This window comes from Oryx dammah, unplaced genomic scaffold (genome assembly GCF_014754425.2).
Source record: "Oryx dammah isolate SB20612 unplaced genomic scaffold, SCBI_Odam_1.1 HiC_scaffold_23, whole genome shotgun sequence".
Taxonomy (NCBI): Eukaryota; Metazoa; Chordata; class Mammalia; order Artiodactyla; family Bovidae; genus Oryx; species Oryx dammah.
Window position 1 is genome coordinate 96785877 of NW_024070207.1, and position 13915 is coordinate 96799791.

Consider the following 13915-nt stretch of genomic DNA (forward strand, 5'->3'; position numbering starts at 1 on the left):
AAAAGTGTCCACCTGCACATGTTGATAGAGACAACAAAGCAAGGGAAATCATTAAAACAATCACAGCAAAAATAATAATAGCCAAGGGTATTTACAAAGAGCTTGTGCAGAAGTGTTTTACATGCATTGACTCATTTCATTCTTACATTAATTCTATGTGGGAGGTACCATTATTATCACCACATGACAGGCATAGACAGGTTACCTTCCCCTAGGTTTCATAGTTAATAAGTGATAGAGTTGGCTGGGGTCTAAACCCCAGTTCCCTGATGCTAGAGATAGCAACAATCTGATATTTCATACCTTTTATGATTACCTTGGCATTACAATGGAATTATGGCCAATTGGTTAGTGTAATTTTCTTACGAACATATGTTAGAGGCTGTGGGTTTCAATGCTTCAATCTGGATTCAGGTCATCGCCCGAAATAGAGAAAATACCCTGCTTTTTGATTGAACCAGAACCTTGTTTTCCTGAAAAGGGGTCAAGTGCTCGCTCTGGCTGCTTTGTTTCCAAGGGTAGATGTACCGGCATATAGATTCAGAAAACTTTTAAGGAGACCAAAGTGAAAAAACCCCAAAACAAAACAAAAAACTTAGGTATTATAAGTAACTGGTTCTAAACATGTTTAATTTCAATACAGGGGTATTAAATATTTGACTTCCTTATTTTTAATAAAATATTCTGGTTTTATAGAAAAAATAAAATTACATGGAAAATTGTGCTTACTCCACTATCTTGGAGTTAGTTACATTTAGGAAGGGCAGGCTGTTTGGATCATGAAAGCAGATTCCTGAAACTGCAGAAATACTAGTAAGGAAGACGCATGATTCCAGAGAAAGGGAAAAAAAACACAATTAGGCTTTATTGAGTGCCTTCTATGAGCCAAGCAGCTTATCCATAATCACTATACCATTTAATATAACCAGATAAATATTACTATTTTCATTTTACAGATAACAAAACTGAAGCTTCCCAGATGGCTCAGTGGTAAAAAATCTGCCTGCCAAGCAGGAAACCCGGGTTTGACCTCTGGGTAGGGAAGATCCCCTGGAGAAGGGAATGGGAACCCACTCCAGTATTCTTGCTTGGAGAATCCCCATGGATTGTTAGAGGAGCCATGGGGTTGTAAGAGTCAGACATGACTTAGTAACTAAACCACCACCATATACATTTTATTAAAAGGAAAAACAGAGACTTGTAGTCACTAATGAGTTAGTAAAATGGGGTCCTACTAGGGCACCAATCCCTCATTTTTTTCCCAGCCACCCTCTATAATGTGGTCAGGAATGACAAACACGTCCAAAGAGAAGCCATATATCATGATTATACCAGGCTTCCAGGTACAATTTCCTCATTGTTTCCTGACAAGGAGGGGTGGTGGTGAGACAGTTGGTTGGGAAGGGAGGGCTTTGCTGCTTGTGACTGACCAGGGCTTTATTCTTCCTTGCTACCATGCAGATACCATTTTTATGCTTTTGAGTCACTTGTGAATTACCACCAGCCACCTACTAATGACCCAAGCTGCCATCATGCACCATAGCTTCTTCACTGAATAACCAGTGACTTCTTTGTTTTTTTAGAAAAATATTTATCTATTTGGCTGTGCTGGGTCTTAGTTGTGGCATGAGGGATCCTCAGTAGAGACATGCAGGATCTTGTTCCCTAATTAGAGATTGAACCCTGGGCCCCTATATTGCGAGCATGGAGCCTTAGCCACAGGACCATCAGGGAACTTCCACTCCATTGACTTATAATGGAGAGGTCCTCTATTACTGTCAGCTAAAGCCTTGTTCAATCTCAATAAGCTAACATTCAAGTGCTAGGGAGATTACTGAGTCACCTTGGCAGATTTCTACGCTTGATTCAAACTGCAAGAGTAAAAAAAAATTTAAAAAGTTGAGAAACAGAACTACAAAGAAGTGCATATTTAATGGAGCATACCATAAGCTTCTGTAACATGAGTGTTACGGAAACTTTAAAGTTCAATTTTATGTACACCTGGTCTCACCACAAATGCCATAAATGAATCTGAATTAGATATCTATATGCAATTTGAGAGAAATTGCAAAGCCAGCCTTGACTCTACAGAACTCAGGCAAAGAAGCCGACAGAAACCTGGAAGCATTAGAATATGCAATAAATATGAAGATCACCACTGGATTCGTATAGCACTGTCTATAATTTTAAAATCCATATTTATCTTCTATCCCATAAAACTCTAAGCTCTCTGAGTTCATGGCTCATCGATGTCTTACCCTCTACTCACTATGTGTCCCCGTGCCTAGCACATAGTTAGGATTCAACAAATATTTGTTCACTGACAACTCACTAGTTGGCAGACTTAGTCAATTAATACAATTTTAAAATATCATTCATATCTATTCTTACATTTGCATTATTTCATTTGCTTTTTAGCTAAAAACAACAAAGAGAAAAAAAAAAAAAACTATGAGACAGGAAGTCTAAGAGCCTTGCCTTGGACATGTTAGATACAGGGCTATGTTGACAGCCTCTGGCTCTCAGGCTATATAAGGTTATAGAAAAGAGCTCACTCTCTCATGTTTCTGTTTCTTTCTGATCTTCAGACTAGAACTTCCATCCAAGCTGAGGTTGTTAATGTTTCTTTAGGGACGTCTGTCTGCTGAATCCTACCATTCCCCATTTCCCTCAACAGAGCAGGCTGTGCCTATCATTCCCCATTTCCCTCAACAGAGCAGGCTGTGAGTGTTTACCCCTATCTTCCCTGAGAAAGGCCAACCCTGGGGTTTTCTTTCTCCAGCTAACCAGAAGGATTATAAAACCAGCTCTAAAGGATTAAGACCATTAGACACTGATGTTCTGTGACTGTTTAGTTTTCATAAAGGCCAACTAATAAATCCTTGAATCTACAACATCCTTGCCACTTCTAGGTTAGGTTATTCAGCCTGCCCAAACATTCATATATTTGATGGACTTCCTAAGACTATAACAGCACCACAAGAGTTTTGAGTTTAGGTAGCAAGTGGGAAAGTGAACAGGCTCTGGGGGCACAAACACCTGGGTTGGAACCTCAACACTCTCACTGAATTTCATCCCCACCTCACTGGCCTGACATGCAGATTTCATGGAGGTAAGGTTTATGAAGACTCAGTAAGCGGCAGCTGTTACCGTGTCCAATGAGTCACAGTATGTCTACTCATTTTAATCCCAATCAGAAAAGAAGGTTCTTTGCCAAGTTCACATTTCAGGTTGGGAAATCTGGACGGAAGGACACACCCCATCTATAAAAGAATGTTACTTGCTCCTCATTTTTGAAAAATGCATTCTTTGATGTACAGGTCTCTCTACTTAGAGAGCTGAACTTCTCTGCAATTTGAAGAACAGCCTCATTTCACCCTTATCTCTAGAAAAAAACCCTCATTAGAATCTTCACTCCCTTCAGGTCACAGGAACCCTAAAAGTGGCCATTACAACATGTGCTGATCATAGCCACAAAACGGCAGTGCAATTTGAGCCTGTGGAGTAACAAGGATTTCTTAACAGGCTGTCCTGGTGAAAACACTGCCTGTTTCTCAGGGTTTACTTCCTCTAAATAGAAACTATTTGAATAGGAGGTATTGGGGGAGAATAAAACAGCTACAGTCCCTGAACTTCATTTAGAAAATGTCCAGATGTTGTACTTTACAGGTTGCCCTTCAAGAAAACTTTTCAATTGCAATATGATCCAGCAATTCCACTCCTTGGCATATATCCAGACAAAACTATAATTCAAAAAGATATGCACCCCTATGTTCATAGAAGCACTGTTTATAGTAGCTGAGACATGGAAACAACCTAAATAAGTGTTCATCAGCAGATGAATGCATAAAGAAGATGTGGTACACATATACAATGAAATATTATTCAGCCATAAAAAAGAATGAAATATTGCCCTTTACAGCAACATAGATGCACCTAGAGATCATCATACTAAGTGAAAAAAGTCAGAAAGAGAAAGAAAATCCCATATAAGTGGAATCTAAAATATGACACAAATGAACCTATCTACAAAACAGAAATGGAATCACAGAAATAGAGAACAGACATGCAGTTGCCAAAAGAGGGGAGTGTTGGGGAGGGATGGAGTTTGGTACTAGCAGATGTAAATCATTACATTTAGAATGGATGAACAACAAGGTCCTACTGTATAGAGCAGGGAACTATAGTCAATGTCCTGTGACAAACTATAATGGAAGAGAATATAAAGGAGAATGTATGTATATGTATAACTTAGTCACTTTGGTATACAGTGTAGATTAACACAACACTGTAAATCAATTATACTTCAATAAAAAATAAAACTTTTCCATCAGATGGAGTTCTACCTCAGTGGTTTCTTAGGTTGAGAAGATTATTTTGGAAATCCTTGTGATCAATGTGTTAGTTATGGCTTATTAACCCTATATTTGTAAATCAAGTGTTGTATCATTCTTAAAGAAAAAAAATCTCCTTAGGATCATTGTGAATTTAGTAAGACTAGGGAAAAGCGAGGTAGAGTTCAAGGCAAGTTCTAATTGTTATTGACAGTTTAGATCACTTTCCTTCCCCTACAGAGTCACTGATTACCAATTAAGATTAACACCTAAGCTATACATTTCAGATCCAAGTTTACTAGCAAAGCTCCAACTTGACCTCAGGTATCTACCATTTAAAATCCTTACACTCTCATCAAAGTAGATTGCTTGCTTCTCTCCACTATAAATGACTTCAGTTTAATAGGTCATTTTTTAAAAAGCTAGTTAATATAAAAGGAACATTTTATTAAAAGGAAAAACAGAGGCTGCATGCATGCTAAGTCATGTCCAACTCTTTGTAACCCCATGAACAGTAGCTCACCAGGCTCCTCTGTTGGTGGGATTTTCCAGCCAAGAATACTGCAGTGGGTTGCCATTTCCTAATCCAGGGTATCTTCCTGACTCAGGGGTTGAACCTGGGTCTCCTGCATTGCAGGCAGGTTCTTTACCACTGAGCTGGCAGGGAAGCCCCCAAACAGAGGCAACTAGTCACTAATGAGCAATGGAATAGGGCCTCCCAGGCATCAGTCCCTAAGTTTGGAAGAGCTACCCTCTGTGGTGTGGTCAGGAATGGCCAACACAGCCAAAAAGAAGCCGCAAGTCATGATCACCATTTCCTGTGCTTTATATCTTCTACAAGCTTATTTTTATCCTTTATGCCCATATCTGATGCCACCTTCTCTAAGAATTCTCTTTTCATCTCCCCCGCCCCGCACCACCTGATATAATTTCCTTTGCCTTTGCTTGATTCCCTGTAGCTCCTTCTTTGTAACATTTTGTGGGACCCATCACATTTGGCTTTGTATCATATTTGAGTATGTATGTCGATTCCAAGTTCCTTGCTTCTCATCTTTGTATAATAATAAGAAATTTGTATACCATTTTACAGATTACCAAAGTTCTTCCTACATAATCTTTTTTTCTTCCAGCATAGTATATTAGGGGTTCAGTAGACTGTTGAAGTGAGGGTGAACGAGCCTGGGGCATTTAGAAAGCTCTGAACTCCTCAATTCCATGGACCAAACACCTGTCACATTCATTGCATAGTGACTCATGGCTCATTGTTCCCATCTTCTTGGGATATTATCCACCAAAGAGATTTTCTCTGACTTAAAAATTTTGAAAAACATGACACTATGAGATTAATCCCCAAATTTCACATCAGCCTCATAAATTTCTATATGTGTATATATATATATATATATATAATGTCATATTATATATATCTGTCTCTGTGTGTGTGTACATGTACTTTATTGCTATTGTGGAGGTATAGGTAGATTGGTTATTTTGTTTTTTGGGGGGTTTTGTTTTGTTGTCAATGTCTGTTCCAGGTTAAAAGGTTTCTCAGGGAGCTCCACCGACAGATAATATAAAAATAAACTAGAGAATCAAGCATGGTTTGATTGTATAATGAATATTGTACAGTGGTTGGAATTCTCATAAACCCTTGGTTTGCTTTTCCTATAAAAGGGTGTTGAGCTTGATGGCCTTCGAAATTTTGAGGAACTCAAACTTTGTAAACGTTGGTTCTTACCGCACTGGAACCCCTGAGGAAGGAGAGCAGATTTCGACAGACAGGCAGCAGAATCAGCATGCAGTTGAAATTCAGGCAGGCTGCAGGGGCTCTGGCCAGGGCCAGCGCTGACTGGAAAGGGCAAGATGAAAAGCAGGTGACTCCTGTGAGCGCAGAACACCCTCCCCCATCTCATTCCGGCCCCCCAACCCCAAGGCTTCCCAGCAAGCATGAGGACCACACTCCAGAGACATCAAGTTAATCTGGGAACAAAGGTTCTTCAGAACCAAAGATTAATTTTTAAGGCCTCGCTCCCCACCCCAACATTTTTATTATGAACTTTTTCAAACACAAAGAGAATCTGAAATAATTTCACAATGAATACCTGCTTATTCATCTCCCAGATTCTACCTTTTACATTTTATGAAGCTTGCTTTAGCACATGTCTATTAATCTATCCATTCATCTGCCTACCTCTGTATCCATCAATGCATCTTATTTTTGATGCATTTCCAAGTTGCAGACATCAGTTCACTTCCTCCTAAATAGCTCGGTATGCATATCATTAATTAGAGTCCAATACAGAAACTGGGGCTTTGTAAAGAAGATTTTCTTAGCACTTAGACTAACCTCAACAGTAACTAAGTTGGTATGGTGTAATGCTTTGGCATTAAAACTGTTCCTTGTAATGCCTAAAGAAATTGCATATATGCAATTAAATATGGGGGGAGGAAAATGCAAAAGGAAATCATCCTTTTCAGCATCAACCTGAATAAATTAACAATTATAATAACATAGTATAATTATATGCTATAATATGTATGCATATGATACATAATACATATTATAATTAGTATCATTAAGTAATCAATTTGTGGTTTCAGCATGACATAACAAATGACATCCTCTGAGGCAGCCCTAATTGTAATTATTTCATTTATGATGAAGAAGAACTCTGGCAGTTCAAGGAAACTGAGAATGCTTATGGACCCAAGGAAAGGCAGGGGCCTTTGCTCCGCCAGTCTAGTCAACGGATGTGACATTTGAGCAAGTTCCTCAAAGGCTCCATATGTAGGGAGAGGCTTATTTCCTGTAGATTATTTCATAACATGTCACTAGGGCTTTTCATGCAAAAATGCAGTAGGAATCAGATGATATAGAGAATACAGAAAGTCTCACTTGTGCTACCTGTGTCACCCTGGATGGATCTCTTCAACCTGGCCATCTATTCCAGAGTCAGTATTAGATTTCTCCTTTAAGCTAAACAGGTGCACAGTAGTTCTTGGGAGGGGAAGGTAGCTGCTGGGACCTTCTGCCACCCTTCTGTTTGTCCCACACTGGAAGACCTAAAGACTCTTGATCAGGGGGCTGCAATGGAGGGACTGAGGCCAATAGTACTGTTGGGTTGGTCAGAATATTTCTTTAAAATGTTAAGAGGAATAGGAACAAGAATCTCAGATTAAACACGGGAGCCAGTCAATACCATGGGATTTGGAACTTATACTTACCCCAAGAAGTTTTCGAGTATAAAAGAACTTATCTGGGATATCATAAACCCGGTAGTACCAGACAAAGAGGAAGACGTTCATCCCCAGCCATACCAGCTGCACAAATAGAAATGGTTGCATGAAGTTTTCAAGTTTCAACAGGCAAATTTCACACCAGGTTGGAGTCAGACCAGGGTCAAGACTTCCCCATGGACAGCCCTCAATAAAGGTGGTTACAAAGCTGGGTGGAACCAGCTTCAAACCAGCTCTTTCCTGCAAAGGTGTCTCTGCACTTTGGTAGTAACCTTTCCAGTCTGTCTTGTCCCCTGTGATTGTTCTACTACTTGGCCACTATGCCGTTATTATCGGTCTATCTCTTCTTGTTTCTTTCTCCTTCTCTTAAGTTGATAGATGATAGCAAGTGACTTGAAGGGAAAGGAATCTGTTACTACGCTGTCTCTCACACCAGGAAGACTCTGTTCGATTCTCAGTTCTCACAGGTGGAAGATCTCCCTCCATCACACAGCATCTTGCCCCAGTTAGTGGGAGTCTCCTCAGCTAAAATGGCAAGTCTTTAATTCTACTTGATGGATTTTGCTTCAAGTGAGCATCATTGAGGGGATGACTGCATGCTAAGTTGCTTCAGTCATAGCTGACTCTTTGTGACCCTATGGACTGTAGCCTGCCAGGCTCTTCTGTCCATGGGATTCTCCAGGCAAGAGTACTGGAGTGGGTTGCTATGTCCTCGTTCAGGAGATCTTCCCAGCCCAGGGAATGAACCTGCATCTCTGGTGTCTCCTTCATTGGCATGCAATGCAGGTTCTTTTCCAATAGAGCCACTTGGGAAGCCCAAGGGGATGAGAGGCATGGGATTTATTATTATTATTATTAAAAGGAGATTTTTCTAGACTGCATGTTGATTTCATCTCAAGCACTGACTGCATCCAACAATGAGTCTGCCCAGTGCTCCACCTTCAGGTCCCCAGTGGCTATCTTTTCTTAATTGAGCTTTCAGTTTATTTAATGTCCTTCAATGCTAGAAAATAGTCTCTCTTTACAAAGAAGAAGGTGCTAAAGCCACTTCTCCATTTCCTAACTTTGTCATGTTTACTCTTGATTTCCAAGCTGTGTCTTCACTTTCAAGTATATGAATGCATAATTTAGATGGAGGTCATTAAACTGTGGTAAGGGCTAAAAGTATAATTTGAACTTAGTTTCTATAGGAGTCATCTGTTCTTAAAACAGAAATGAGAAGTCATATTTACTTCATGACAAGTTCTTTCAGAAATTTCATTCATAGGTGTCCTTTTAAAAAATCAGGATAACACTTTCATTGGCTACTGGAAAAGCTACTTCTAAATCATATTTCTATCTTCCCAACCATCTGTGATTGCTTTGCTGAGACCACCACCTTAAAATAATAGTTAATATTTGTTATGTTACAAACTAAAGAAATCAACATGTCTATTAGAAAATCACCATATCTTTATTTAAAAGTTGTTTCTCATGATAGATTATATTAATTTATATATAACTATGTGTAATATATATCATACATACATTATACACATATATCTAGATAGTTTACTTCAATTTCTTTTCCTTGACTTAAAAAAACTTCATAAATAACTACAGTTTACCTCAGAAGAAAGAAGATACTTCTTAAAAAGAGAAAATTGAGAAATTCAATTATTTTTGGTGTAATTACTGAAAATATAGGCCAATTTCCTGTACATCAGCCAATCTTGTATTTGTTATTTGGAAAACTGTATAAAGTTTCAATTGCCCCATTTTTAGGTGGTATAAGTACATAAAAAATAGAAAAATTTGCTTCTAAGTAAACATTGTAACCACTTCATATTCAGGGATTGTTATCATGAAATGTCTTCTACTCCCACTGTGAAATGCTGGCTAATTTAATACTTCTAAAAAATTCCAGAAATAAACTAAGTGAAGTGAGCCCCTAGATGCATTCCTTCCATGAGTAAATTTGGAAGAATGGACTCATTCTGTATCCATCAGATGGATGCATGTTCACATAAATAAGTTTCAACACAATTTCTCAAATGAATGAAATAAAGCTTTTCTCTATTTTCATTTTCAAGAGACATAGACAAGTTAGAGAATTTGTAATTTCTTTCTTATTGGTACTTACAATGACAAAGATGGAGATGCCCTCATTCACAGCCCAGTTCCCCATGGTAGCAGAGGTTCAATGCCTTGAGTTTGCCTTTCTTCTCTGCTATACTTCTTCTTCCCATGAGGAAATGAAAATAGCAGCCTTGGGGCAATATGTTTCCTTTTCTATTATCAGAAATTAGCTAATCATTGGTCAACTGAAAAGCTTATTTTCATAACAAAGTTAAATTTTTAAACCACAAAAAAAAGACAGAAAAAAGTCTACAATGATCCAATCACAATTAAACATAGTGAGAAATGAAACTAATTTCTACAACTGAGAGACAAATAACAGTGTAATTCATAGTGAATTACACAGTGAATTAATTTTTGGACTGACTGGTTAGCAAATGGCAATTTTTAAAAAGTCACCCAACTAGCCATGACTTCGTGTTAGGTAAAAAAAAAAAAATTAGATAGATGTGATCTTTTTTGATAGGCTGAAGAAGCATTTATAATCTTACTGAGAAAAATAATAATAATAGTGATGGCTGATATTTATACCATGCTTACATTATGCCAATTTTCTAAGATACATATGTGTGTAGGTGTATGTACATATATATACACACACACACATATATAAGTCAATACACATCTATGTGTGTGTCTACACACAAAGACACCCATATACACACATATATAAATTCAGTGAAAGTGAAAGAGAAAGTGAAGTTGCTCAGTCGTGTCGACTTTTTGTGACCCCGTGGACTGTAGCCCTCCAGGCTCCTCCGTCCATGGGATTCTCCAGGCAAGAATACTGGAGTGGGTTGCCATTTCCTTCTCCAGGGGAATCTTCCTGACCCAGGGATCGAACCCAGGTCTCCCACATTGCAGGCAGATGCTTTAACCTCTGAGCCACCAGGGAAGCAGTATGTAAATAAATTAATTTGATCTAATATTCTACCTTATAAAGCAGTTTCTATTATTATGATTACATTTACAGATGAGGAAACTGAGACCCAGAGCAGTTAAGTTACTTGGCCAAGGTCATACAATTAGGAAACTGTGGAGTTGGGATTTGAAAGCCAAGTAATTTGACCATACTTTGACCATGATACCAAAATTAAAAAGCCTGACAGTGGCAACCCCATCCCAAATCACTTCCAATACAACTATGGGAAAAAAAACAACAAACAGGCCAAAATGTTTGGATAGCTGTAGTAGTCCCAGGTTCACAGGTCATTTTTCTAGGCAGGGTAGGTAAACAGGGTCAGAACAAAGGTATGTTCGAGGTGGTGGATGTCAAAAGTCAGATTTAGCATCCCCCCCACCCCCACCCGACTCCCACCCAGTCTTCAGGACATGAAAGAGACAAGGGTAGGGTGGTAACGCCACTATGAGTTCAAAGTTGACTAATTGCAACAAGGTGGTTGTAGAACAGCTAGAGTAGAGAGGTAAAAGAAGAAGCTGGAGGAGCAAAAGGGAAAAAGAGAAGAAAAAAGAGAGAGGCCTGAACTATTTGGGTTGGTGTCTACTGAAGCACTTGAGACAACCTGCAGAATTGTGACCATGAGTAAAGTAATTATTTTTCACCTTTTAATATTTAAGGAAAGGTACTCAACTGTGACTTTCTGCGTGGCTCTTGAATCATGTGTAACCCACATCAAGGACAGTCAGCTTCATGGTTCAGTTACACACAGAGATGAATTCAAAGAAACACAGACAATCAAGTTATGTGTCAGTAATTTGCCTCTCTGCTCTGGGATCTATTCCTCACCCTTTCCTTGTTCTGTTCTGTTTTAGAGAGAGTTGTATTTGCCAGGCTCCTTGTCCCACTGGCTTCTGGGATGTTCAGTCAAACTGGAGGATGAGGAGCAGGTGAGGAGTCAGAGTGCTTCTTCCCCTGGCTTTCAGCTTCAAGAGGGGTCTCAGAAGTGCTTTCCTTTAACCAGAAACTATATCTCCCACTAGTCAGCCTTTCTCCCTGTGGCCTGAGCTCCTGCTGGCCATCACCACTATAGGTCCAGCTCCTACCAGATGGCCCTTGCTTCTGGGCTTGAGTTACACCAACTCCTCCCAGGTTCCCTCCAACCTGGAGGGCAGTCACCACTTCCTGTAGCTGTTAATCTTTTTGTTGCCTCTGCACCCACATTGGGATTCTCCACTTTCACATCATCTATGTAACAAATCCCTGGTGTGAAATTCCCTCTGTTGAAACAGGGTGGTTTCTGTTTTTCTGACTGGACTTTGCCTGATACAGAAAGTAATTCAGACTTGTACTCATTTTCTCATGGAATTAAAGAAGTGAGGCATGTATGCCTAAAGAGGAATAAAATACCTTAAAATCTGAGCTCTCTCTTCCTGCCACTCTCAAACTCTTCCACAGGGATGATTCCTGCTCCATCAGGGTCTTTGAAACTTACCAAAGTAGTCCATCGACAGATGAAAGGATGAAGAAGATGTGCTACATAAATACAATGGAATATTGTGCTGTGCTTAGTTGCTCAGTTGTGTCCGACTCTTTGTGACCCTATTGACTATAACCCACCAGGCTATACAGTCCATGGGATTCTCCAGGCAAGAATACTGGAGTGGGTTGCCATACTCTACTCCAGGGGATCTTCGCAACCCAGGGATCAAAGCCAGGTCTCCTCCTCTGCAGGCAGATTCTTTACCATCTGAGCCACCAGAGAAGCATATTACTCAGCCATAAAAAGGAAAGAAATTGGGTCATTTATAGAGACGTGGATGGCCCTAGAGTCTGTCATATAGACTGAAGTAAGTCAGAAAGAGAAAAATGCCGGGGTCCAGCCCCGGTGGATCCAGGGTGATTCAAAGGTGGGGACAGAGTTGGCGTCCTTGGAAAAATATGTTTTTAATTACAGATATAGAGGGAGATTAGAAACAGATAGTGTAGTAGGAGAATTAGTGGAGAAAAGAGGCTGAATAACTGGTTTACATGAAATACCAATCACCACCTACATAGGCCACAGGTGTCTTTCCATTCTCCCAAAGGAGAGGAGGCACTGAGGCCTCCCTGGTCTGATCTCAGAAGCCCAGGCAGAATTAGCAGGCTTGGTGAGTACCCACATTTCAGATGGGAATTCAGCCAGGAAAGTGGGGAGCAAGAAAGAAACAACACGGGGGAATCAGTCTTTCCAGAAACTGATCCGATTTCTTTATTTTTCAGGTTTGTTTATATACCTTTTTGTTATACATAGGGATGAATACAGAGTCACATGGGGGTCAGCAGACCTGACCCTTGTCACAATCAGGTGCTTCATATAAAATTATACAAAGGTCTTATGAGTTTCATCATCTTCTAGCCATGAGGTCTGCTGACATTTTATGGCCCTTTCTGATACCGGTCAGTTAACCAGAAAACTTATTTTTCCAGGGGTGATTTTTTTTTCTTAAATCAGGCGCCACCCTCCAAATAAAGTTGCGTTCCTATAGGGTGAGGGTGTAGTGAGTTACAATCAAGAAAGGAATTTACTTAACCTAAGGTTTAACATGATTAATCTTAAAGGTTAATACTTATTTCTCCTATATGCTAGTTATATTCATTATAAGGGCAGGAATATGGAGATTTAGCAGCAAATATTGGCTCAACAAATGTAAACCGTTCACCAGTGTTCCCCTTAAGATCTATTTTGTCCTAAGATAGCGATAAAGTTACATTTTTACATAGCATAGTGATTTATAGTGATTTATAACAAAGTACAGTGATCTATAACAAAAGAGAAAATTCATTAACTCAAAAAGTCTAGTATTGCTAACATCAAAAAACTATATTTCCTTTTCTATATTCCAAATACATTGATTAATATATTCCCAGGTGCCTAAGGATATGGAGGCCTGGCGGCAATCATTGACTCATCAATGAAAAAAGCCCTATGCTAATACTCCAAACTCTCTGTGCTGTTTATGGTTGAGAGGTTGTCACAGGAGCTAGTCTGCCAGCAGAGAGGTTTGACCTGAGACATCCTTGTCACACCCAGGGCAGGGAATTAGCAGTGATTATTGGCACAACAAATGAAAAAACCCTTCACCAATATAATTCCTAATCAACCCACTATACCATACTAATAATTTTCTAACTTCTCAAAAGAGTCTGTATTTAGAAAGTTTTAAAACATCCCGTGCCTCTCGCAGTTGGGAGGCTGTAAACAATCACATGCGGCTGGATGAGCCTGATCAGGCAGGCCAGAGAACCTTCAGAGTTCGTAAGTTGAAACACTCTTGTCACGCCCAGG

The 13915-nt window shown here is 39.4% G+C and overlaps 1 protein-coding gene across 1 annotated transcript in view; it reads right to left on the reverse strand.

The window, feature by feature from the left end:
- Positions 1-10504, reverse strand: part of LOC120882340 (cytochrome b-245 heavy chain) — a 33025-nt gene extending 22521 nt beyond the window's left edge. Inside the window, exons 1-3 of the mRNA XM_040266320.1 lie at positions 9694-10504; positions 7560-7655; positions 6073-6183 (exon numbers count right to left, since the gene is read on the reverse strand). Coding sequence (XP_040122254.1) covers positions 6073-6183; positions 7560-7655; positions 9694-9738 — 252 coding nt within the window. The 5' untranslated portion in view covers positions 9739-10504. The remainder of the gene's footprint in view (positions 1-6072; positions 6184-7559; positions 7656-9693) is intronic.
- Between the last annotated feature and the right edge of the window lie 3411 nt (positions 10505-13915).